This window comes from Cherax quadricarinatus, chromosome 7 (assembly GCF_038502225.1).
Source record: "Cherax quadricarinatus isolate ZL_2023a chromosome 7, ASM3850222v1, whole genome shotgun sequence".
Lineage (NCBI taxonomy): Eukaryota > Metazoa > Arthropoda > Malacostraca > Decapoda > Parastacidae > Cherax > Cherax quadricarinatus.
Genome location: NC_091298.1, coordinates 55,524,101 through 55,548,794, shown reverse-complemented (window position 1 = coordinate 55,548,794; position 24,694 = coordinate 55,524,101). Strand labels below are relative to the sequence as shown.

At 38.0% G+C, this 24,694-nt stretch overlaps 1 protein-coding gene across 3 annotated transcripts in view; it reads left to right on the top strand.

Annotated features, from left to right (window-relative positions):
- Positions 1–1,014: 1,014 nt before the first annotated feature.
- Atg18a (Autophagy-related 18a) overlaps positions 1,015–24,694 on the top strand; it is an 82,862-nt gene continuing 59,182 nt past the window's right edge. For 2 of the 3 annotated variants that reach the window (XM_070082503.1, XM_070082502.1), the window contains exons 1-7: positions 1,015–1,030; positions 1,354–1,641; positions 3,747–3,829; positions 7,960–8,126; positions 19,463–19,657; positions 20,187–20,258; positions 22,168–22,367. In XM_070082503.1, coding sequence (XP_069938604.1) covers positions 1,454–1,641; positions 3,747–3,829; positions 7,960–8,126; positions 19,463–19,657; positions 20,187–20,258; positions 22,168–22,367 — 905 coding nt within the window. In that variant the 5' untranslated portion in view covers positions 1,015–1,030; positions 1,354–1,453. Of the gene's footprint in view, positions 1,031–1,353; positions 1,642–3,746; positions 3,830–7,959; positions 8,127–19,462; positions 19,658–20,186; positions 20,259–22,167; positions 22,368–24,694 lie in introns of those variants that run through there. The other variant, XM_070082504.1, reaches the window with a different exon arrangement.

The window sequence follows — 24,694 nt, the reverse complement described above, 5'->3', positions numbered from 1 at the left end:
CAGCCGGGCTGTGGCTCGTACGTTGGTTTGCGTGCAGCCAGCAGCAACAGCCTGGTTGATCAGGCGCTGATCCACCAGGAGGCCTGGTCACAGACCGGGCCGCGGGGGCGTTGACCCCCGAAACTCTCTCCAGGTAAACTCCAGGTAATCTTACAGAGAACGATTACAAAGTTAATCCCATGTATAAGAAATCTTTTACGTGAATGGTATACAATACCGACAACATAAAGAATTTGACATGTGCAACATCAGGGTATTTTTAAATTGTAAACGTTTAGCCAGTCACTGGCTTTATCAATACAAACTCAGGGACATAATGGGAAGACTGTGTAAAACGTCTGCAGATAAAGATACCCAGATGTTGCACATGTATAATTCATCAGAAATCTTCCCTACCTGGAGAGAGTTCCGGGGGTCAACGCCCCCGCTGCCCGGTCTGTGACCAGGCCTCATTCTACGAGGATAGACTGAGGGCACTGAATCTGTAATCTCTAGAAAGACGTAGAATTAGGGGGTGGCGATATGACCGAGGTGTATAAATGGAAAGCAGGAGTAAATAAAGGGATGTAAATAATGCGTTAAAAATATGTAACCAAGACGGGACTCGCAGAAATGGGTTCAAGTTGGAGAAATTTAGATTTAAAAGGAATATATGAGAGTATATATATGTTGGTAGAATTACCGACAATATTTAAAGTGAAAGGACACAAATGTGACATTTTATTGTGTTAACGTTTCGCTCTTCAGAAGCTTTGTCAAGCCGTAACGGCTTGGCAAAGCCCCTGGAGAGCGAAACGTTGCCACAATGAAATATCACATTAGTTGCACTTGTCCTTTTACAATATATGATAGCATTGGTTTGATAATAGTTGTGGATGAGTGGAATAAACTTCCTTGTAATCAGTGAAGCGAAAAACCTTGTAGCTTCAAAAATAGGTTAGACAAGTACACGAGTGGGTGTGAGGGTGACCTGATTAGCTTGGACCAGTAGGCCTGCAGCAGTGCTCCTGATTTCTCGCTCTTATGCTAGGTAACAGAAGCAGTAAGATGTTAAAACTTGACCATCCATCCCGCTTCGTAGCACTAACATAATTAATAAATACACATTTGAGTAATGTAGCTATATTTCGAGCCTACGTTTGTTAATTCTATTCTGAATAGGAATTCGTTTGCATGACAGTATATGACGATAGTCGCATTTCTAAATATGTATTTCGGAAAATAATTTTCTGGGTGTGATATTTAAAGTGACGCATAATTTTCTTATTGTAGTAGTTGTGTTTCAATATATAATCGCTTTTTAAGGGTGGGTAGAGATTTTCTTACTTAACCTAGATTTACTTTTCTCTCCAGAAATTCACCAAAACAAGAAGGACAAGAGGTGGCAGCGTCAACACTGGCCGAGCAGAAGGGCTATGAAGGTGGTGTAATTCGTCGGCAAAATCAGTCGTTTATGCAAAGCTTGGCAACGAGTGTGGGCTTAGTGAACACTGGTTTGGGCGTGGTGAGCTCGGGAGTGAGGACTGGTATAACTGGAGTAAGGTCTGGGCTGACTGGACTGATGAGTGTGGCAACACAGGGGGCGGCTGACCCCTCCGCCAGTGGGGGGGTCTTCTGTGTCAACTTCAACCAGGATTACTCGTAAGTTTTATTTTGTTAACACATCGGCCGTTTCCCACCAAGGCAGGGTGGCCCGAAAAAGAAAAACTTTCATCATTCACTCCATCACTGTCTTGCCAGAGGCGCGCTTACACTACAGTTATAAAACTGCAACATTAACACCCCTCCTTCAGAGTGCAGACACTGTACTTCCCATCTCCAGGACTCAAGTCCGGCCTGCCGGTTTCCCTGAATCCCTTCATAAATGTTACTTTGCTCACACTCCAACAGCACGTCAAGTCCTAAAAACCATTTGTCTCCATTCGCTCCTATCTAACACGCTCACGCATGCTTGCTGGAAGTCCAAGCACCTCGCACACAAAACCTCCTTTACCCCCTTCCTCCAACCTTTCCTAGGCCAACGTTTACCCCGTCTTCCCTCCACTACAGATTTATACACTCTTAAAGTCATTCCATTTCGTTCCAACCTCTCTACAGGTCCGAACCACCTCAACAACCCCACCTCAACAATCCCGCACCACCTCCTAATTTCCAAACTACAAATTCTCTGCATTATATTCACACCACACATTGCCTTCAGACATGACACCTCTACTGCCTCCAGCCTTCTTGTTGAAACATTTACCACCCATGCTTTGCACCCATATAAGAGCGTTGGTATAACTATATTCTCATACATTCCCCTCTTTGCTTCCATGGACAAAGTTCTTTGTCTCCACAGACTCCTAAGTGCACCACTCACCTTTTTCCCCTCATCAATTCTATGATTCACCTCATCTTTCATAGACCCATCTGCTGACATGTCCACTCCTAAATATCTGAATACATTCACCTCCTCCATACTCTCTCCCTCCAATCTGATATCCAATCTTTCGTCACCTAATTTTTTTGTTATCCTCATCACCTTACTCTTTCCTATATTCACTTTTAATTTTCTTCTTTTACATACCCTACCAAACTCATCCACCAACCTCTGCAACTTCTCTTCAGAAACTTCCAAAAGCACATTGTCATCAGCAGAGAGGATCTGCGAACTCCCACATTGTGTTAGTCTTTTTTTTTTTTACCCCAAACCTCTTGCCAACACCCGAGCATTCACTTTTCTTACAACCCCATCAATAAATATATTGAACAACCATGGTGACATCACACATCGAACGTCACTTTCTCCCCAAAGTATCGGTTTCACTAATACTTGGTAATTTGTTCCCTTCATCCACAGTTACTGTCAAGCTTGTGCTTTACTATAATTTTCCTAAATGTGAATTTATCCTACTTAGTTATTGTTCGGTCTTGGTTAGATATTATTAGCACCTTGCATCCCCTTTATTCCTATTTTCTATTTGTATTCAGTACTTTTGTCATGTACTCTTTGACTGTTATTTAGGTGCTTTTTGAAGGTGAGAGATTCATAATATTGTAAATTAGCTGTCCTTATGTATGTTTTCCAGTTCTTTAACCTCGGTATGTAAAATAGCAAAAAAAAAAAAAAAAAAAAGCTGTATATCAGGAATATTTCCTATGAAGATGGAGTGTACTGAATTAAGAACATCTGAGGCTTTAAGCGCTTCTTACAAAACTATGTGTAATATTGCCTTTTAAAGGCCAACTTGCTTAGGTGAGTTATGGTATGGATAATTGACCTTCACATACAATATTTGCATCATAATCTATAGCCCTGGCTCTGGGATTTTTTTTGGTGTTTTCCTCTCCAGTTACATTGTTAGATATTCACACTGCATAGTGTCCTAATCTTCAGAACACCCATGACTTGACATTGGCTGTCTAGTCACCTCTCATTGTCTGGACCACGGACTGACTGTGGAGCAGAAAAAAGGAGAGGATGATGCTCTATTCTTGAATTAATAAATAATCTGGCACTCAAATTTCATGTTTGTAAAAATTAAACATTCACATTGGAAGAATTAGGCCACCTCCAGTTTATTATTTGCATAAGGGGATGTCATTCTCTTTGTTCCTATAATCTTTGTTTACCTGTATTGCTGGGACTGCTTATTATAGTTAATGACTACATTCTGGAAAGTATAGGAAATTTTGTTTTGTCATGTTCTTTGCCTGTCATATGGCAAAAATAAAGTGGAATTAATCTGTATTTTAATTTTCAGATCCCTTGGTGTTGGAACAAAGACAGGCTACAAATTATTTTCTCTGAATACAGTTGATAAAGTTGAACAAATATGTGACAATGGTAAGTTATTTTTATTGTTTTGATAACAAGGAATGAGTATTTGTTTATAGATTATGCAGTAATTAAAGAATTAGCAGCAGGTACTCAAGAGTTTATAACCTGTAAATTTCGATGGTTAGGACATAGATCAATAATATATAGTATGTATAGGTGTTAATATTTTTTCATTTCTCATAAAACTAATTAATATTTTTTTTTTTTAATTATGTGGTGGATTTTATGTAGCTTGAGTGTGTATCCAGGATTGCAAAAGCTGGTTGTCTTAATTTAGGTAAATTAAAATTAAAAATTTAAACTATTTCCTTGGTGCAATTTATATACAGATACTTAAAATAGGTTGTACAGTATAGTATAAGCATAATTACCTGCTCATGCAGTTAAAAATGTGAAACCTTGAAATATCTAGCCAGAATCTTTTTCATGCTGTAACTGTATTCGTGCACCTATACCTGAATAAACTTACTAAGCTGTCAGTATCCCACAAACCTTGATCTTCTGTGGTGTATAAGTAGGGCCCTTAAATTTTGATTTTGCCTGATATTTTTATGTAAGTGTGATGTAATCAGTGAATATTAGCACTCAGAGTGTAGATTAATGCTAGACTGGATGAAATTGCATCTGCATTATCTTGTATCTTGTTGATTATATACTTCACTAAATGGTTGGTTTAAGCCCATGGCAAGTCAGTTCTAAAACTAGCAGGCCACTTTCCAAGTGTTATGATTTTGCAAGTTATTGTTAGTGATTAATGGTCAGATATTGAAGTTGGACTGCACACACCTCATAGCCTGCCCTGAATATTACAGTATCTGTGCTAGTTTCAGAATGGGAAATATTTTATTAAACTTTTAACTCAGACATAAGTTACAGTAGTATCTAGTGTTTGATATGCTTGAGAATATGTAAAAGTGTTATTAATGTGTTTCAGGTTCAGTACTATTTGTTAATCATAATTGTATAAATAAATAAATAAATAAATATACAAGGTATTATATAGCATGTAATGAAAGTAGTTTGTTAGATTATGTACTGGTGGATAAAAGGTTGATGGGTAGGCTCCAGGATGTACACGTTTATAGAGGGGCAACTGATATATCGGATCATTATTTAGTTGTAACTACAGTTAGAGTAAGAGGTAGATGGGAAAAGAGGAAAATGGCAACAACAAGCAAGAGGGAGGTGAAAGTGTATAAACAAAGGGAGGAGGAAGTTCGGGTGAGATATAAGCAACTATTGGCAGAAAGGTGGGGTAGTGCAAGTATGAGTAGTGGGGGGGTTGAAGAGGGTTTGAATAGTTTTAAAAATGCAGTATTAGAATGTGGGGCAGAAGTTTATGGTTATAGGAGGGTGGGTGCATGCAGGAGAATAGAGGAATGATTGGTGGAATGATGAAGTAAAGTGTGTGATAAAAGAGAAAAAGTTAGCTTATGAGAGGTTTTTACAAAGCAGAAGTGTTATAAGAAGAGTAGAGTATATGGAGAGTAAAAGAAAGGTGAAGAGAGTGGTGAGAGAGTGCAAAGGGAGAGTAGATGAAAGAGTGGGAGAGGCACTGTCAAGAAATTTTAATGAAAATATGAAATTTTTTTGGAGTAAGTTAAACAAATTAAGAAAGCCTAGAGAACGAATGGATTTGTCAGTTAAAAACAGAGTAGGGGAGTTAGTAGATGGGGAGATGGAGGTTTTGGGTAGATGGCGAGAATATTTTGAGGAATTTTTAAATGTCGACGAAGAAAGGGAAGCGGTAATTTCATGCACTGGCCAGGGAGGTATACCATCTTTCAGGTGTGAAGAAGAACAGGATGTGAGTGTGGGGGAGGTGCGTGAGGCATTACGTAGAATGAAAAGGGGTAAATCAGCTGGAACTGATGGGATCATGACAAAAATGTTAAAAGCAGGGGGGATATAGTGTTGGAGTGGTTGGTATTTTTGTTTAATAAATGTATGAAAGAGAGCATGTATAGTCCCTTTATATAAAGGGAAGGGGGATAAAAGAGATAGTAAAAATTATAGAGGAATAAGTTTACTGAGTATACCATGAAAAGTGTACGGTAGGGTTATTATTGTAAAAATTAGAGGTAAGACAGAATGTAGGATTGCGGATGAGCAAGAAGGTTTCAGAGTGGGTAGGGGATGTGTAGATCAAGGGTTTACATTGAAGCATATATGTGAACAGTATTTAGGTAAAGGTATGGGAGTTTTTATTGCATTTATGGATTTAGAAAAGGCATATGATAGTGGATATGGGAGCAGTGTGGCAGATGTTGCAAGTATATGGAATAGGTGGTAAGTTACTAAATGCTGTAAAGAGTTTTTATGAGGATAGTGAGGCTCAGGTTAGGGTGTGTAGAAGAGAGGGAGACTACTTCCCAGTAAAAGTAGGTCTTAGACAAGGATGTGTAATGTCACCATGGTTGTTTAATATATTTATAGATGGGGTTGTAAAAGAAGTAAATGCTAGGGTGTTTGGGAGAGGGGTGTGGAAATTAGGAAAATGTGTGGAGTTAATAAAAGTATTAGTCAGAGGGCTGAAGAGGGGTTGTTGAGGTGGTTTGGTCATTTAGAGAGAATGGATCTAAGTAGAATCACATGGAGAGCGTATAAATCTGTACGGGAAGGAAGGCGGGGTAGGGGTCGTCCTAGAAAAGGTTGGAAGGAAGGGGTAAGGGAGGTTTTGTGGGTGAGGGGCTTGGACTTCCAGCAGGCGTGCATGAGCATGTTTGATAGGAGTGAATGGAGACGAATGGTATTTGGGACCTGACGATCTGTTAGAGTGTGAGCAGGGTAATATTTAGTGAAGGGATTCAGGGAAACCGGTTATTTTTGTATAGTTGGACTTGAGTCCTGGAAATGGGAAGTACAATGCCTGCACTCTAAAGGAGGAGTTCGGGATATTAGAAGTTTGGAGGGATATGCTTCTAAACTGTTGTGTTCTGAGCACCTCTGCAAAAACAGTGATTATGTGTAAGTGAGGTGAAAGTGTTGAATGATGATGAAAGTATTTTCTTTTTGGGGATTTTCTTTCTTTTTGGGTCACCCTGCCTCGGTGGGAGATGGCCGACTTGTTAAAAAAAAAAAAATTGTAACACCGAGTAATTTTATACACGGTTCAGTTATCTAGTTTAAGACAGATTCTGCCAACTTTTTTGGAACACCAGACTTCATTAACCCTTCACCTTGCTGGATTTCACAGTATTGATTTTTACCATGGAACATGGCCTGGAGAACATGTTGCTCAAAGACTTTCTTAGCAAGAGGTAGATGTGCAGAGGCTGTTGTGGTTGTCAATTTGTACCTCATGTTGTCAAGTATTGTACACAGATGCCCATTCTGTTTTTTTGACAATAGCAGCCAAGAACATATTTTCTCTCTTCAGTTAAAAATGACTTTAGTGCTTTCTGACAAACCAATCATCTATTTCTTAAATAGTTGATAGCAAACTAAGGAAAAAATAATTGCATTTTGTTTTACCTCGGTTAGTTTTAAATGTGTACTAATCTACAATGCTGATTAGCTAAATAAATCTATAAAGTGCTAACTGAATACTGTATATTTATATGGCTTGAGTACTGAGTTTGTAGCAAAGGTTCATCATGTACAGGAGGGCCCTGTTTGTACTGCTCTTAGGTTAATGACTCTGTGTGGTAAGCAAAAAATGCCAGCGGGTGGACAAGAGCAGTTTTTCATCATCAAATGTGTCTAAAACACCTGATAATGTGTTTAGCAATATCATATATTAAGTGCTCAATACAGCTAGGTATAAAAAAAAAAGTAAAATAAATACACAGTGCATGCAATGCTTACCTTTAATATATGGTGCCACTCGCCCTTCCCTTACACAACTGTTGTACGAAAACAGCAGAAAAGCAGTAAAAAGCACCAAAGATAATGAACAGTGGCTCAGGGAAAGTTGGTGAAAACGTGGAACACTGAAAAGTGGCTACTGTGTGTGCGAGGCCCTCCTGTAAGTCTTTTCTCAGGATGCTTTTTATCAAATTCATCTTGTGCCACTTGGATTCTATGACTAGGCATTGGATTTATCAGTGAGTTTACCTATTGTTTTCATGTACTCTAGGACATTTGACTTTCCTTCATTGACCTCTCTATTTATCTTTTTTTTTTTTTATTTAAAGTGAATGAAGACACTTGTATTGTGGAGCGACTCTTCTCAAGTAGTTTGGTGGCCGTAGTCAGTTTGTCCTCCCCAAGAAAGCTAAAAGTTTGCCACTTCAAGAAAAATTCTGAAATTTGTAACTATAGTTATCCCAACACCATCTTTGCTGTCAAGCTGAACCGTGCAGTGAGTAAACTCCTGAGCTTTTTATTTTTGCATTTATCACCAGTGATTACAGTATCCTAACTCTGGTCTTTTTTTTTTTTTTAGCATGAATTCCATATTACATGTAGTAGCATGTACAGTTTAGCTTTAACATGCTACTGTTATAAAAAATGTTTAGGTTCTTCATCTATATATACTATAGCATTTAAAAGACTTTGCTGAAATTAGTCATTATCTTACTGTGTACCACTAAATTTGTTTTATATCTAACTAAATTTTGTGTAGAATTATCTCAATGTTCTCTTTGTGGTATGTAACATATTCTTTCCATTATATATCATTTTTTACACAAGTCGGCCGTCTCCCACCGAGGCAGGGTTATCATGTGGGGTTCGAACACGTGGATAGGGTAAAGAAATACTCACGTAGGCTGGTAGTACGTATAATTATAACGGTAAGTATTGGTAGGCGCCAAACAGCCGGTGACCTGCCTCCTTGCTCTCTCTCGTAAGACTGACTGCCCACAGTGCCCATATGTGAGGGGGTGTTTGAAATACTGCTGTGGTCAGCAGCAATATGAATACAGTCAGTGATTCACGCAGAGACGGTTGGTAGTGAGTCATCTACTGGTACACTGGTTACTGGTAACTGGTACTACTACTGAGAGCTCGGCGACGCTAACGTATGTCGTCCCGACATACTACTAATACAAACTAGAGATGGCAGGTGTACGGCTTGGGCTGATTCTATACAATGTCAAAGTACACAACAATTGAACATTATAACATACATAAGTAGAACATTGGAATGGAAGCTTACGTAACTGAAACTGTAATGCAATACAAGATATAATATAACACAACTCATCGAATGAAACTCAACGAATGAAACTCATCGAATGAAACTCATCGAATGAAACTCAACGAAAACTTATCGAATGAAACTCAACGTTGAGATTACACAATAGAAGTGATAAAAAAAAAATTTTGATCGAACGATCTGTATTCATGTGATCTACGGATTCTGAGGAAGGAATATATACAAAGAAAGAAGTGTTTAACAGAAAGGCAGATTCGGTGCACTCAAATCTAGACTGTTAACTCAGAATTCGGAGAGAACGTGAACACAAAAAAAAAAATTTCTTGAATACTGATAAGTTGATACTGTAATTATTCATCTATACAGGTTATTTACATTTAACCCCAACTCTGCTAGGGTAAGATTGACATATGCAGAATGGGTGTCATCTCTGGGAGGATCAAACTCTGTTGCATTGGCTAACTCATGCTGTATTTGAGGCAAATCTGAATTGGAAGTTACAAATGATACTTGAGGATTTCTCAATACCTGTCATGTACGTAGGGAATAACGACATTCAGGTTGATCGTCTGACTGAGTATCAGAGGAAGAGAGTACAGGATCAGGAGGATTGTCAGAGTCTGTCACATTAGTCTGGGTTGGAACATCATTATCATTACATACTAAGTTCATATGATCTAAATGCGATTCTTTATACTGACCAGTACTAATTTCTCTAACCTTATACTTATTACCAGTGATATGTTCAACTACTCGATAAGGACCAACAAACTTTTGATCAAGCTTTGGCATTGCAGACGTTTTGTTAAAGTTAGTCAGCATAACTCTCGAACCTACTTTGATTTTGGATGGCTTTGCTCGAGTGTTTGCGATTCTTGTAAATTCTGCTGTTGATTTATGAAGTGTTTAACGGATTCTTCTAAAAACACTTTGAGCTAAGCTGGTACGAGTTGCTATGAAATCATCAGGGTTGTAATTTGGTTTCGGATTAGAATATAACAACTCATAAGGCAAACGTTTATCTACACCATACAATGCATAATGTGGAGTGTCACCTATGGAAACATTGTTAGCAGAATTTATAGCACACTGCACATCAGGTATAACTTCATCCCAAGTTTCACTGTTGGGATTGATAGTGGCTCTCAAGACATCAAGTACTTTCTTATTGGTTCGTTCTGCTAACCCATTGCTGGCAGGATGATGAGGAACAATGGTGGATTTAGAGATCTTGTACAAGGTGCACAAATTTTCAAGAATCTCATTACAGAATTCACCTCCATTATCTGTTACTAGGGACTTAGGGGTGGTATGCCTGCAGATAATGCGTTCTTTAAACGCTTTAGCTACTGTCTCGGCAGTCTTATCTGCAATAGGAACTAACTCACAATATCTGGTGAAATGGTCTACCATAACACACAGATGTTTGTTGCCTTGGAGGGAACATTGGAAATTAGTTAACAAATCTAGCGCAACTCTTTCCCACGGTTCGCTAGTAGTTGGATACACTTGGATTGGATTAGGGCCATTAGCATTAACTTTATGTTGCATGCAGACACTACATTTCTTAACATACTCAGATATATCAGTTGCCATACGAGGCCAAAAGTATTTCAATCTGGCTTGTTTTACTGAATGATCCATACCAGGGTGTGCAACACCTGGTACATCGTGAACTAGCTGTAAGGCTACATTCACTAGTGACTGTGGAGTTACTAACTGGTATACTCTTCTGCTAGGAGTACCCAACTTGGCTGTTCGATACAGTAATTCTTGGTTCATGACAGTCACTGATGGGTGCTGGTGGCTTCACAGTCAGAATAAGATCTTCCTGGAGCAGGAATCGAATCACCAGAACACAAGGGATCGGTTCTTTCTTACTGGAGGAATGAACAAACTCGGTGGAGTGGATGACTCCCCCCGGTTGAAAAAAATTAACGCTATAACACGCAATATGAGCAAGGGAGAACGAATCTACTATCTCAAACTGCAAGCACAGGAGAAAAGAAATGAACACGGTGAACAATGCTGATATTCAATCTGAGTCGCACACAGTGACACGAGGTATCAGCTATAATTTTCACTTACAAACGTTAACAACGTGGAAGTTACTCGAGAAATAACTTCTTACAATGCACTGATTACTGTCAACTAGGATGGGATCACAATCTGAAACACAAGGGACAACAACAACACTCAAGTGAGCACACTAGCCACAGAAACGTCTTTCTGCAACGGCTTGTGGCATCAGCAAGAGATGGCATAACTCGTTGCAAGTAAAGTTCTTCTCAAAGCGTCCCCTGGGAAGGAACGAATACTTGAACAAGTCGCCATCGCAAGGATAGTAGTCTCAGCACTATCCTGCGTGCATGATATTGTGGCTGGAGTCCAGACAGGAGTGACAGTATTACTAGTGCCTGACCGCTCGGCTACGTTAATAAGTAATTCACGGATCTATAGGAACTTAATCTGAACTTCACATTTCGCAGCACTTTAACAAATCTCAGATACAAGCTGTGAGAACATACACATTGCTCAAGGGCTAGGTATTGTCTTTCAGTCAGTAAGGGAATGTTGGTACTGTGGACTGATTCATATTGACTTTGACTGGCATGATACACTAAGTGAACATTCAAAAGTGACTGGGACATGATCTCAGGGAACTTACTCAAGGGCATAAGGCAAAAAAAAAAATAGAGAAATGACACAGTAAGCTTAAGTGGAAGAAAATGCTTAACAATTCTGCATAAGTAATAAAAAAATGTCTAAGATACACTGCAAGAGGAAGGACAACTCAATGTAAAGAACTGTTGGCCAAAATAAAAATTACATTGAAATTTACAAGTAAAAATATTACTGGAGACTGAATTAAATGCAAAATGAGCTGTCTTTACTCTTGCTAATAAAGAAATTAACTAATAAAATTTTAAATCAATGTAAAAAGTAGAAAATAAAATCCCTAAATTGTATGCAACGAGAGATAACTGGGAAATTTAAATATTTTCTAAGAATGCATAAACAAAATTAAAATATAATGCAAAGACAACATGAGGAAAAAATAATAAAATGAAAAACAAGATGCAATAATAAACTGAGAATAACAATGCATAAAAATATCAGTAAAAGAAAATAATTCACTGCAGAACAAGTTCAACAAAATAATTCACTGCAGCAATAAAGTCTCACTGGGAAAATGTAGGTTAAATAATAAAATAAAAATATGAAGAAAAACTGATTGAACACTTTAACTCTTAATTGTAAATTAGACAAAACAATTTACTCAAACAGAGTAAAGAGAACACTTTATGTTAAAAAGAAAATTACGCTAAGAGTGAATTTGTTCAAAGAAATATGAAAAATATGAATAAAAATAAAACAAGGAACAAAACGGAAGTGTAACACTTACAAGTGGCAGGGCACACAACACTTAATCACGTATTCATTATTTTAGTATATTCTTACAACAAAATCTTGCTGTGACTGATAGGACAAAAATTTGCTGGCAAAAATAATGGTACACAAGTTTGCAAAAAAATTAGAGGAATGAGACACTGCTGGCATACGAAAAAAAAGGTACACATAGAATTAAATGGATAATTTGGTATACTGGGGTGAATATCACTGCATGAAATACAATGACAATTACTGGAGAATACAATGCTGAAAGAATACAATAAAAAAAATGAATCACTTCACACAGAGTGACTGACTGGTACACTACACACTAATACATACTACAGACAGAGAGTAGCATAAAAAAAAAACAGATAAAAAAATATAAGATGAGCGATAACACTGAAAAATATTGCAAAAAATAATGAGTCAAAGAAACACTGAGTCTACACTGAAAACACAAGGCTTAGAGTACACAAGAAATTCACTATAAATGTCTCACACACGCAAATGTCTTTAAATGCAAGAAAAATGTCTCTAAACAGAAAATTATCACTGAAGTCTGGAGTGGTAGACGGGATGACTGGTGATGAGGGTAGGTTGTCGAAGGTTGTCCTGCGCGGTGATGACTGACGCCTCCTACACTCACTGTTGTCGGAAAGAAAGAAAATCCCCCAAAAAGAAAATACTTTCATCATCATTCAACACTTTCATCTCACTCACACATAATCACTGTTTTTGTAGAGGTGCTCAGAACACCACAGTTTAGAAGCATATATATATAAAGATACACAACATATCCCTCCAAACTGCTAATATCCCGAACTCCTCCTTTAGAGTGCAGGCATTGTACTTCCCATTTCCAGGACTCAAGTCTATATCTAAATACATATATTCAGTCACCCTTGTATATCTATTTGCTTAGCTTAAATTTTTCTCTTAGGATTTTATAGTTTATTTTCTGCTTTTGTATAATCTGTAAATATATTTATGTATGTAGTACCTGGCAAGTCATTTATATAAGTTGAGGATATTTTTTTATTTGCAGTGATCATTCTTTAACCCTACAAGTGGCTATCCTGAAACAAGTTTCTTTTTTCTCCGGTTAGTTTTCTTTCAGACAAAAAAATCTTTTTATTCATTTTAATAATTTTTCTCTTCCTCCTATATTTTGTAGCTTCCAGATTACGCATTCGTAAAAAGTGTTTTCAAAAGTTTTTTTTTCTTTATGAAGTACATATGTGAGTGGTGTATGCCTATCCATTCTTTCTTTCATAATCTGAGATGTAGTGCATAGTGTAGGGCTCTAAAAATTTAATTTTAGAAAGTACACAACTGTGCGAATATAATACATAGTAAATTTAGTATTTTTATTTTTTTATTATCACACCGGCCGATTCCCACCAAGGCAGGGTGGCCCGAAAAAGAAAAACTTTCACCATCATTCACTCCATCACTGTCTTGCCAGAAGGGTGCTTTACACTACAGTTTTTAAACTGCAACATTAACACCCCTCCTTCAGAGTGCAGGCACTGTACTTCCCATCTCCAGGACTCAAGTCCGGCCTGCCGGTTTCCCTGAATCCCTTCATAAATGTTACTTTGCTCACACTCCAACAGCACGTCAAGTATTAAAAACCATTTGTCTCCATTCACTCCTATCAAACACGCTCACGCATGCCTGCTGGAAGTCCAAGCCCCTCGCACACAAAACCTCCTTTACCCCCTCCCTCCAACCCTTCCTAGGCCGACCCCTACCCCGCCTTCCTTCCACTACAGACTGATACACTCTTGAAGTCATTCTGTTTCGCTCCATTCTCTCTACATGTCCGAACCACCTCAACAACCCTTCCTCAGCCCTCTGGACAACAGTTTTGGTAATCCCGCACCTCCTCCTAACTTCCAAACTACGAATTCTCTGCATTATATTCACACCACACATTGCCCTCAGACATGACATCTCCACTGCCTCCAGCCTTCTCCTCGCTGCAACATTCATCACCCACGCTTCACACCCATATAAGAGCGTTGGTAAAACTATACTCTCATACATTCCCCTCTTTGCCTCCAAGGACAAAGTTCTTTGTCTCCACAGACTCCTAAGTGCACCACTCACTCTTTTTCCCTCATCAATTCTATGATTCACCTCATCTTTCATAGACCCATCCGCTGACACGTCCACTCCCAAATATCTGAATACGTTCACCTCCTCCATACTCTCTCCCTCCAATCTGATATTCAATCTTTCATCACCTAATCTTTTTGTTATCCTCATAACCTTACTCTTTCCTGTATTCACCTTTAATTTTCTTCTTTTGCACACCCTACCAAATTCATCCACCAATCTCTGCAACTTCTCTTCAGAATCTCCCAAGAGCACAGTGTCATCAGCAAAGAGCAGCTGTGACAACTCCCACTTTGTGTGTGATTCTTTATCTTTTAACTCCACGCCTCTTGCCAAGACCCTCGCATTTACTTCTCTTACAACCCCATCTATAAATATATTAAACAACCACGGTGACATCACACATCCTTGTCTAAGGCCTACTTTTACTGGGAAAAAATTTCCCTCTTTCCTACATACTCTAACTTGAGCCTCACTATCCTCGTAAAAACTCTTCACTGCTTTCAGTAACCTACCTCCTACACCATACACTTGCAACATCTGCCACATTGCCCCCCTATCCACCCTGTCATACGCCTTTTCCAAATCCATAAATGCCACAAAGACCTCTTTAGCCTTATCTAAATACTGTTCACTTATATGTTTCACTGTAAACACCTGGTCCACACACCCCCTACCTTTCCTAAAGCCTCCTTGTTCATCTGCTATCCTATTCTCCGTCTTACTCTTAATTCTTTCAATTATAACTCTACCATACACTTTACCAGGTACACTCAACAGACTTATCCCCCTATAATTTTTGCACTCTCTTTTATCCCCTTTGCCTTTATACAAAGGAACTATGCATGCTCTCTGCCAATCCCTAGGTACCTTACCCTCTTCCATACATTTATTAAATAATTGCACCAACCACTCCAAAACTATATCCCCACCTGCTTTTAACATTTCTATCTTTATCCCATCAATCCCGGCTGCCTTACCCCCTTTCATTTTACCTACTGCCTCACGAACTTCCCCGACACTCACAACTGGCTCTTCCTCACTCCTACAAGATGTTATTCCTCCTTGCCCTATACACGAAATCACAGCTTCCCTATCTTCATCAACATTTAACAATTCCTCAAAATATTCCTTCCATCTTCCCAATACCTCTAACTCTCCATTTAATAACTCTCCTCTCCTATTTTTAACTGACAAATCCATTTGTTCTCTAGGCTTTCTTAACTTGTTAATCTCACTCCAAAACTTTTTCTTATTTTCAACAAAATTTGTTGATAACATCTCACCCACTCTCTCATTTGCTCTCTTTTTACATTGCTTCACCACTCTCTTAACTTCTCTCTTTTTCTCCATATACTCTTCCCTCCTTGCATCACTTCTACTTTGTAAAAACTTCTCATATGCTAACTTTTTCTCCCTTACTACTCTCTTTACATCATCATTCCACCAATCGCTCCTCTTCCCTCCTGCACCCACTTTCCTGTAACCACAAACTTCTGCTGAACACTCTAACACTACATTTTTAAACCTACCCCATACCTCTTCGACCCCATTGCCTATGCTCTCATTAGCCCATCTATCCTCCAATAGCTGTTTATATCTTACCCTAACTGCCTCCTCTTTTAGTTTATAGACCGATATTACATAATCAGTTGAATTAACAACTTCTAGCATTTTTCACCATTATTACATTACAAAATCGCACTTTCAGCCCCTCCCTAAACCATGTACATAAAATCTTAACAAATACATCAGATTTAGGCTTAGATATTTTTTCTCAATTTTTTTCTGATGAAATGTCTAAATAGTTTCCTTTCTTTTCTTAAAAAATGTTGTTCTATTCTGTCTAGAATCCATTCTTGCAGTATAATATAGTAAAGAATAGCTGAAAATGTACATAAAAAACACAATGTCCAAACAGCTAACCAAGGTGACTGTGGTACGTATATAATAACTAAATGCTAATGTCTGCCAATTACTGATTGCTGATGTCATTTGTGAGTTGGAATGATTTTTAATATTTTCAAATTGCCGTCTTTCCTGTGGTTTGCTGACATTGCAGTCAGATTACATATATAATTATAACACTGTATCTCAAGTGAGTGTAATTGTTTTACATGATGGTAGGATTTCTGGTGTCTCTTTTGTTTCATAAACATGCAAGATTTCAGGTATGCTTTGCTACTTACACATAGGTCACACTACACATGCATGTACAAGCTTACATATGCACACCCCTCTGGGCTTTCTTCTATTTTCTTACTAGTCCTTGTTCTTGTTTATTTCCTTTTACCTCCATGAGACAGTGGAACAGAATACTTCCTCTGTAAGCCATGCATGCCATAAGAGGCGACTAAAATGCCGGGAGCAGGGGGGGGCTAGTAACCCCTTCTCCTGTATGTGGTACTGAAATTAAAAAAAACTTTTGTTTTTCTTTTTGGGCCACCCTGCTTAGGTGGGATGAAGCCGGTTTGTTGAAAGAAGAACAGTGTATCTGAAGTAGGGTAATCTGAATTGCAATGTCAGCACATTTTTGGAAAGACATGAATTGACTGAATGATGATAAATATATATATTTTTTTTTTTTTGATCACCTTTCCATGGTAGCAGACAGCCTTTGAAGTAAAAAAAAAAAAATTGAACTGAATCTCTAGACTGGCAAAAATAACTAGAAAGGGTGAGGAGTGAAAGTTAGGTTATACTATACACTAATCATTTTTTGAAGGAGTAGAGTATCCTTGACTCATAGTGAACAGATTACATGCAACCTAATGAAACTCAAGTAGTCAGTAGGCTCAAACTCATCTGCGCTTAGTTGGATGATTGAGAAAAATGAATTTGTTCTTTAAGAAGGATTATAACATAAAAATGTTGCTATGAATGTGAAGAAAGGGTTTCTTATTTATGTCATCCCTGCAACCTAACCTTAAAGCAAAATTATAGTTAAATATGGACAAAAATTATACACATTTTACATTCCAGATGTTGAAATTATTATTTATTTTTATTTTTTTTTATTATCACACTGGCCGATTCCCACCAAGGCAGGGTGGCCCGAAAAAGAAAAACTTTCACCATCATTCGCTCCATGACTGTCTTGCCAGAAGGGTGCTTTACACTACAGTTTTTAAACTGCAACATTAACACCCCTCCTATATGTACATTAAATGTCCTTGGTGCCAAATGGCCCAAACAGGTTTTGTGTGTGAGGGGCTTGGACTTGCAGCAGGCATGCGTGAGCGTGTTTGATAGGAGTGAATGGAGACAAATGGTTTTTAATACTTGACGTGCTGTTGGAGTGTGAGCAAAGTAACATTTATGAAGGGGTTCAGGGAAACCGGCAGGCCGGACTTGAGTCCTGGAGATAGGAAGTGCAGTGCCTGCACTCTGAAGGAGGGGTGTTAATGTTGCAGTTTAAAAACTGTAGTGTAAAGCACCCTTCTGGCAAGACAGTGATGGAGTGAATGATGGTGAAAGTTTTTCTTTTTTGGGCCACCCTGCCTTGGTGGGAATAGGCCAGTGTGATAATAATAAAAAAAAAATATATACAGGAGAAGGGGTTACTAGCCCCCTTGCTCCTGGCATTTTAGTTGCCTCTTACAACACGCATGGCTTATGGAAGAAGAATTCTGTTCCACTTCCCCATGGAGGTAAGAGGAAATAAACAATAACAAGAATTATTATTATTATCACACTGGCCGATTCCCACCAAGGCAGGGTGGCCCGAAAAAGAAAAACTTAAACCATCATTCACTCCATCACTGTCTTGCCAGAAGGGTGCTTTACACTACAGTTTTTAAAATAGAAGAAAACCCAGAGGGGTGTGTGTATATATATATATATATATTTATATGCTTGCAAAACAACCACTCTGAAAGAATAGAGAAATTCCAAGCGCTTTCGTGACTACTCACATTATCAAGGAACTATGTGAGTAGTCACGAAAGCGCTTGGAATTTCTCTATTCTTTCAGAGTGGTTGTTTTGCATATTTTGAAATCACCTGTTTACTGTGATCTTATTGCATTTATATGCTTGTACATGTATGTGTACTGTGACCTAAGTGTAAGTAGAAGTAGCAAGACATACCTGAAACCTTGCATGTTTATGAGACAGAAAAATGGACACCAGCAATCCTACCATCATGTAAAACATTTACAGGCTTTTGTTTTACACTCACTTGACAGGACGGTAGTACCTCCCTGGGCGGTTGCTGTCTACCAAACTACTACCTAGACTTTCTAATTTATCCTAAATTATTTATGCAAATTCTTGATAATATCCTGTTTTGCCAATTTTGGTAATATCTGATGAGGAAAAAGTTTGTAAAAGAACTTCTTGGTTTCGTGTATAGTACCTGCAATGAAAGTATTCAAATTTTGTAGATAACTATCTATAAGTTGGGTCCAGACACACATTCCTCCCTTGTTGAAGTTCATAGTTTTGAGACTGTAGCATTAACCTGTTAACTGTCCAAACGTAGATCTACGTTCGCTCATGTAGCACTCCAAACGTAGATCTATGTTTTTTTTACATGCTTTCTTTTGGAGAAAATCAAGGTCAGAGCACTACGTGTGAAAACGTAGATATACGTTTGGACAGGTAACGGGTTAAACATACATTTTACCAATTAGCTGGACTTGAATCACTCCTTCAGAGTGCCTGCATTCTGAAGGACGGGTGGGGATATTTGTAGTTTTGAAGTGCAGTATCAGTTCTCCTCTGCAAGACAGTGATGAAACAAGTGATGTACTGTAATTGTTTCTTCTATTTTGGGTCACCATACCTCAGTGGGAGACGACTGGTGTGCTAAAAAAAACATACTATAAAGTTGATTTTGCGGTTTGTATCTTGAGTAATATGGTATTGTTTTGTTTCGCCAGTCATCTTTTTTTCTTATTGAGGTTTGACTTTCTTGTAGCATTAAACAATATTAATTGATTGCATCGGAAAATTCATTCATAATTCTTCATAATTTATTGAGATATACTATTAATAAGTTCTGTATTAATGTATTAACAGAGATTGGTTGTATGTCTGGAAGAGTCCTTATACATCCACAACATAAGAGATATGAAAGTCCTCCACACAATCAGGGATACTCCCCCAAATCCCACGGGCCTGTGTGCACTCTCCATTAGCAATGACAACTGCTTCCTAGCCTACCCAGGATCAAATACAATAGGTCAAGTACAGATCTTTGATGCTCAAAATTTGGTAAGTATTAGATTTACTTTCCTGTGATTGTGTATTTTCCAGTTGAATCTTACTCTTATAATATTTTACAAATATTTATTTATAATGTTTGTAATGAACAATAAAAGTAGCTATTCCTTGAATGGAATAATTTATGACTAAACTAACCCAAAAGTTGGAGAAGAAAATTGGATTTTGTTTTTATCTGGCTTGGATTATCAAGTCAGGTGTATAATTGTATTTTAATTTAATTGGATAAACTCTGCAGCTTGTGTTATCTTGAGTCAGAATTATTCTACTTGCCAGATTTTGCTGTGTAATATTTACTACTGATAATTATTGTTCATTAAATTCAGTGTACAAATCCTGCATGTATGGATAGAGCATAGAAGTATAATGTTAAAGTTAGCAGAGTACAGCCCCCTGCTGTCTTTTAAACTTTGTGCTAGTTTAAAAGTTTTTCCCCATTGTATTGCTATGCATTTCATTTTTTATTTATAAAGAAATACATTGTGTATTTTATGTTTAATAATGTGAATGCATTCTGCAGCAAGCAAAAACAATGATTCCAGCACATGACAGTCCCCTAGCTGCCATTGCCTTCAATGCCTCCGGCACTAAGGTAGGAGTTTTCTTAGTGTGTTGTTATTTTTATTTTTATTAATTGTTATTCAATAACACTGATAATAATTCTTACAGTAGGGAGGTATTTGCCCAGAAAAGATAGGGGCACAGAAGCCTACAGTATAAGAAATTTGATAAGTGCTGAAGAGGTGCAAAAAAAAAAAAGAGCCAATGAGAGAATGCAAGTCTTTATCAGCAAATTTTGCTAAGAATAAGTTAGTTTTAGAGAGATTAGCAAGCTGATAAAACCTGGGAAGCAAATAGACTTGGCATTTATAAATGAGAGGTAATGAAAGGAGTGGAGGGATAATACTGGAAATATGGCAAGAATATTTTGTGGAATTGTTAAATGTTGATAGTGTAAGGAAAATGGTGGTGATATAATGTAGTAGATGTAAGAAAGAGCCAGTGTTGAATGTGTGGTGTGCATGAGGCACTGGGTAGAAGGGAAAGGGGGTAAAGCTGTTGGAACCAATGGGATTAAGATGGAAGTGTGAAAAGCTGGTGGGGATGGGATTTTGGAGTGATTGTTGTACTCATTCGGTGTATGAAAGAATGAAGGGAAGGTACCTAAGGATTGGCAAAGAACTTGGTTAGTTCCTTGTATACCAGGTCATGTGTGTTGTAAAATTATTAACCGAGTTTTAGGGAAAGAGAAAGTAGGCAAGGTGACCCAGAGAAGACAACACATTAACCATACATTCATTTGCTGTCTTGCCAGAATTACCCTCCCACTGCAACATTCCCAACCCTTTGAAGGAGGGTTAGGAATGTTACCCTTCTCACCTTCAGAACCCCAAGTCTGGCCAGCTTATTTCCCAGAGTCCCTTCATAAAAGTTGTGTAGACATATTCGTATCGAAACATCTTTCCTTTCTTTCAACACACTGGCCGTATCCCACCAAACTGGGGTGGCCCAAAAGGAAAAATGAAAGTTTCTCCTTTTACATTTAGTAATACTATATACAAGAGAAGGGGTTACTAGGTGTTTATTTCATTTGTAGATTTATGAAAGTCATATGATAAGGTGGATAAAGGAACAGTGTGGTTGATGCTGCAATTGTATGAAATAAGCAGTACATTACAGCCTCTCCTCACTTAACGGCATGTTTGTTTACCGACGACTTGGGCTTACGACGGGCTCTCCGACCAGTATGCATACCTAAATAATGTACTTATATTAGAGCTGATTTCCTCTATTGTGTTTATTACAATAAACAGTATACTGCTGTGTAAACATTTAAAAATATACTAAAACTTTTATAAATGGTGCAAAGGTGACATAAAAACAATATCAAAGATGGTTGACATTAATCCACTACCATTATAGTATGCTCCTTGCTTAGTGACGAATTCGTTTATAGATGTGGTCTTGGAAACAGAACTTCGTTGTTAAGTGAGGAGAGGCTGTATTAAAAGCAGTAGACTTTATATAGTTAAAGTATGTATGAGAGAATACAATTTTCTAGTAAAAGTAGGCATCACATTCTACAGGGATATGTAATGTCACTGGTTATTTAATATATAGTACTCTAACATATGAGACTGTAAAAAATAAATGCTTAGGTATTGGGGAGAGGTGAGAGATTAAAAGGTAAGAGCTCTGATAGGAAGTGAGAGTTGCAGCAGTTCCTCTTTTGTCAATGACAGTTCTTTTGTGAGATTCTGAAGAAATTTAGCAAACTTTGGTGGATGAGTTTGGGAGGGTTTGTAAATGGAAATTAAAAGTGAATACAGTGAAGAACAAGGTGATGAATAACAAATGTTTAGGCAGTGAAAAATTGGATGTCATTTGGAAGGGAATGTGGAGGAAATAATTGCACAGTATTTGTATAATTGGGAGTGGACATGGGGATTTATTATTTTTTGTATATCTTTTTATTAATTCATTTCTATTTTTACTTTCAGATTGCCACAGCCTCTGAAAAGGGCACAGTGATAAGAGTGTTCAGTGTTACAGATGGAGTCAGATTGCATGAACTGAGGCGTGGAATGAAGCGATGTGCAACCATTTTCTGTCTGGCATTCTCTCCAGACTCCCTCTTTCTTATTTCATCATCTAACACAGAGACAGTTCATGTCTTTAAGCTAGAAGAAATTAAAGATACGTAAGTCATTGTTTCAATTAGCATATATGTGAACAGTATTTAGATAAAGGTAGGGAAGTTTTCATTGCATTGATGGATTTAGAAAAGGCATATAATAAGAGTGGATAGGGGAGCAATGTGGCAAATGTTGCAAGTGTATGGAATAGGTAGTAAGCTAATAAATGCTGTAAAGAGTTTTTATGAGTATAGTGAGGCTCAGGTTAGAGTGTGTAGGAGAGAAGGAGATTACTTCCCAGTAAAAGTAGGTCTTAGACAGGGATGTGTAATGTCACCATGGTTGTTAAACATATTATTTATAGATGGGGTTGTAAAAGAAGTAAATGCTAGGGTGTTGGGGAGAGGGGTGGGATTCAATTATGGGAAATCAAATACAAAATAGGAGGTGACAGTTACATTTTGCTGATAAAACTGTGCTTTTGGGGGATTCTAAAGAAAAGTTGCAAAGGTTAGTGGACGAGTTTGAGAGGGTGTGTAAAGGTAGAAAGTTGAAAATGAATAGAGATAAGAGTAAGGTGATGAGGATATCAAACAATGTAGATAAAGAAAATTTGGATATCACATTGGAGAGAGGGAGTATGGAAGAAGTGAATGTCTTCATATATTTGGGAGTTGACTTGTCAGTGGATGGGTTTATGAAGGATGAGGTAAACCATATAATTGATTAAGGAAAAAAGACGAGTGGTGCGTTGAGGTATCTGTGGAGACAAAAAACGTTATCCATGGAGGCAAAGAAGGGAGTGTACGAGAGTATAGTGGTACCAACACTCTTATGTGGGTGTGATGCATGGGTTGAAAATACTGCAGCGAGGAGGTGGCTGGAGGCAGTGGAGATGGCATGTCTAAGGGCAATGTGTGGTGTAAATATTATGCAGAGAATTCGTAGTGTGGGAATTAGGAGGAGGTGTGGAGTCATTAAAAGTATTAGAGGGCTGAAGAGGGGATGTTGAGGTGGTTTGGTCATTTAGAGGGAATGGAACAACTTGGAGAGAGTATAAATCTGTTGGGGAAGAAAGGCAGGGTGAGGGTCGTCCCCGAAAAGGTTGGAGGCAGTGGGTAAAGGTTTTTGTGGGCAAAGGGCTTGGACTTCCAGCAAGCATGCGTGAGCATGTTGGATAGGAGTGAATGGAGATGTATGGTTTTTGGGACCTGATGAGCTGTTGGATTATGAGCAGGGTAGTATTTTGTGAAGGGATTCAGGGAAACCAGTTAGCCGGACTTGAGTCCTGGAAATGGGAAGTACAATGCCTGCACGTTAAAGGAGGGGTTTAGGATATTGGCAGTTTAGAGGGACATCTAAACTGTCATATCTGAGTGCCTCTGCAAAGACAGTGATAATGTATGAGTGATCGTGAAAGTGTTGAGTGATGAAATTTTTTTTACTTTTTGGAATGAATTAAGTTAATGCTGAGGTTCCACTGTGCATGGTCTCTGCAACTGTAAAGATTATTGCTGAAGAAACGTAACACGGTAATATTGCATCTTTCTTTGTTATTAGTGCTATTATAGATTTTTTCATGTATTGTGAAATTATCAGAATAGTACAGTTGGCCCTTGTTTTTCGTAGTTAATCCATTCCTGGAGTTGCTACTATTATCGAAATATACGATTTGCAAATCAATTTTCCCCATAAGAAATAAGAGGGGTTTGGGATATTGGCAGTTTGGAGGGATATGTTGTGTATCTTTATATGTGTATGCTTCTAGACTGTTGTATTCTGAGCACCTCTGCAAAAACAGTGATAATGTGCGAGTGTGGTGAAAGTGTTGAATGATGATGAAAGTATTTTCTTTTTGGGGATTTTCTTTCTTTTTTGGGTCACCCTGCCTCGGTGGGAGACGGCCGACTTGTTGAAAAAAAAAAAAAAAAAAAAAAAATAGATTTTTTCATGTATTGTGAAATTATCAGAATAGTACAGTTGGCCCTTGTTTTTCGTAGTTAATCCATTCCTGGAGTTGCTACTATTATCGAAATATACGATTTGCAAATCAATTTTCCCCATAAGAAATAATGTAAATACAATTAATCCGTTCCTGACACCCAGAAGTATTAAAACAAAAAATTTTTTTACATGAAATATAGATGTAGTACATAAACAATACAATGGGAAATGGTGAATGAAACATTAACAGCATAACACTTACCTTTATTGGAGATTCTTCTTAGTGTATGGGAGACTGGAGGAGGAGAGAGATTGGATTGTTTACAGTTTGGAAGGGAAATCCCCTTCCAGCAACACCTCAGGTACCAATTGCTTTTCTGGGGTTACTTCTCTTCTCTGTTTCTTAATGCCACTAGGACCACCTTGAGAGTCACTGGAGTCCTGTCTC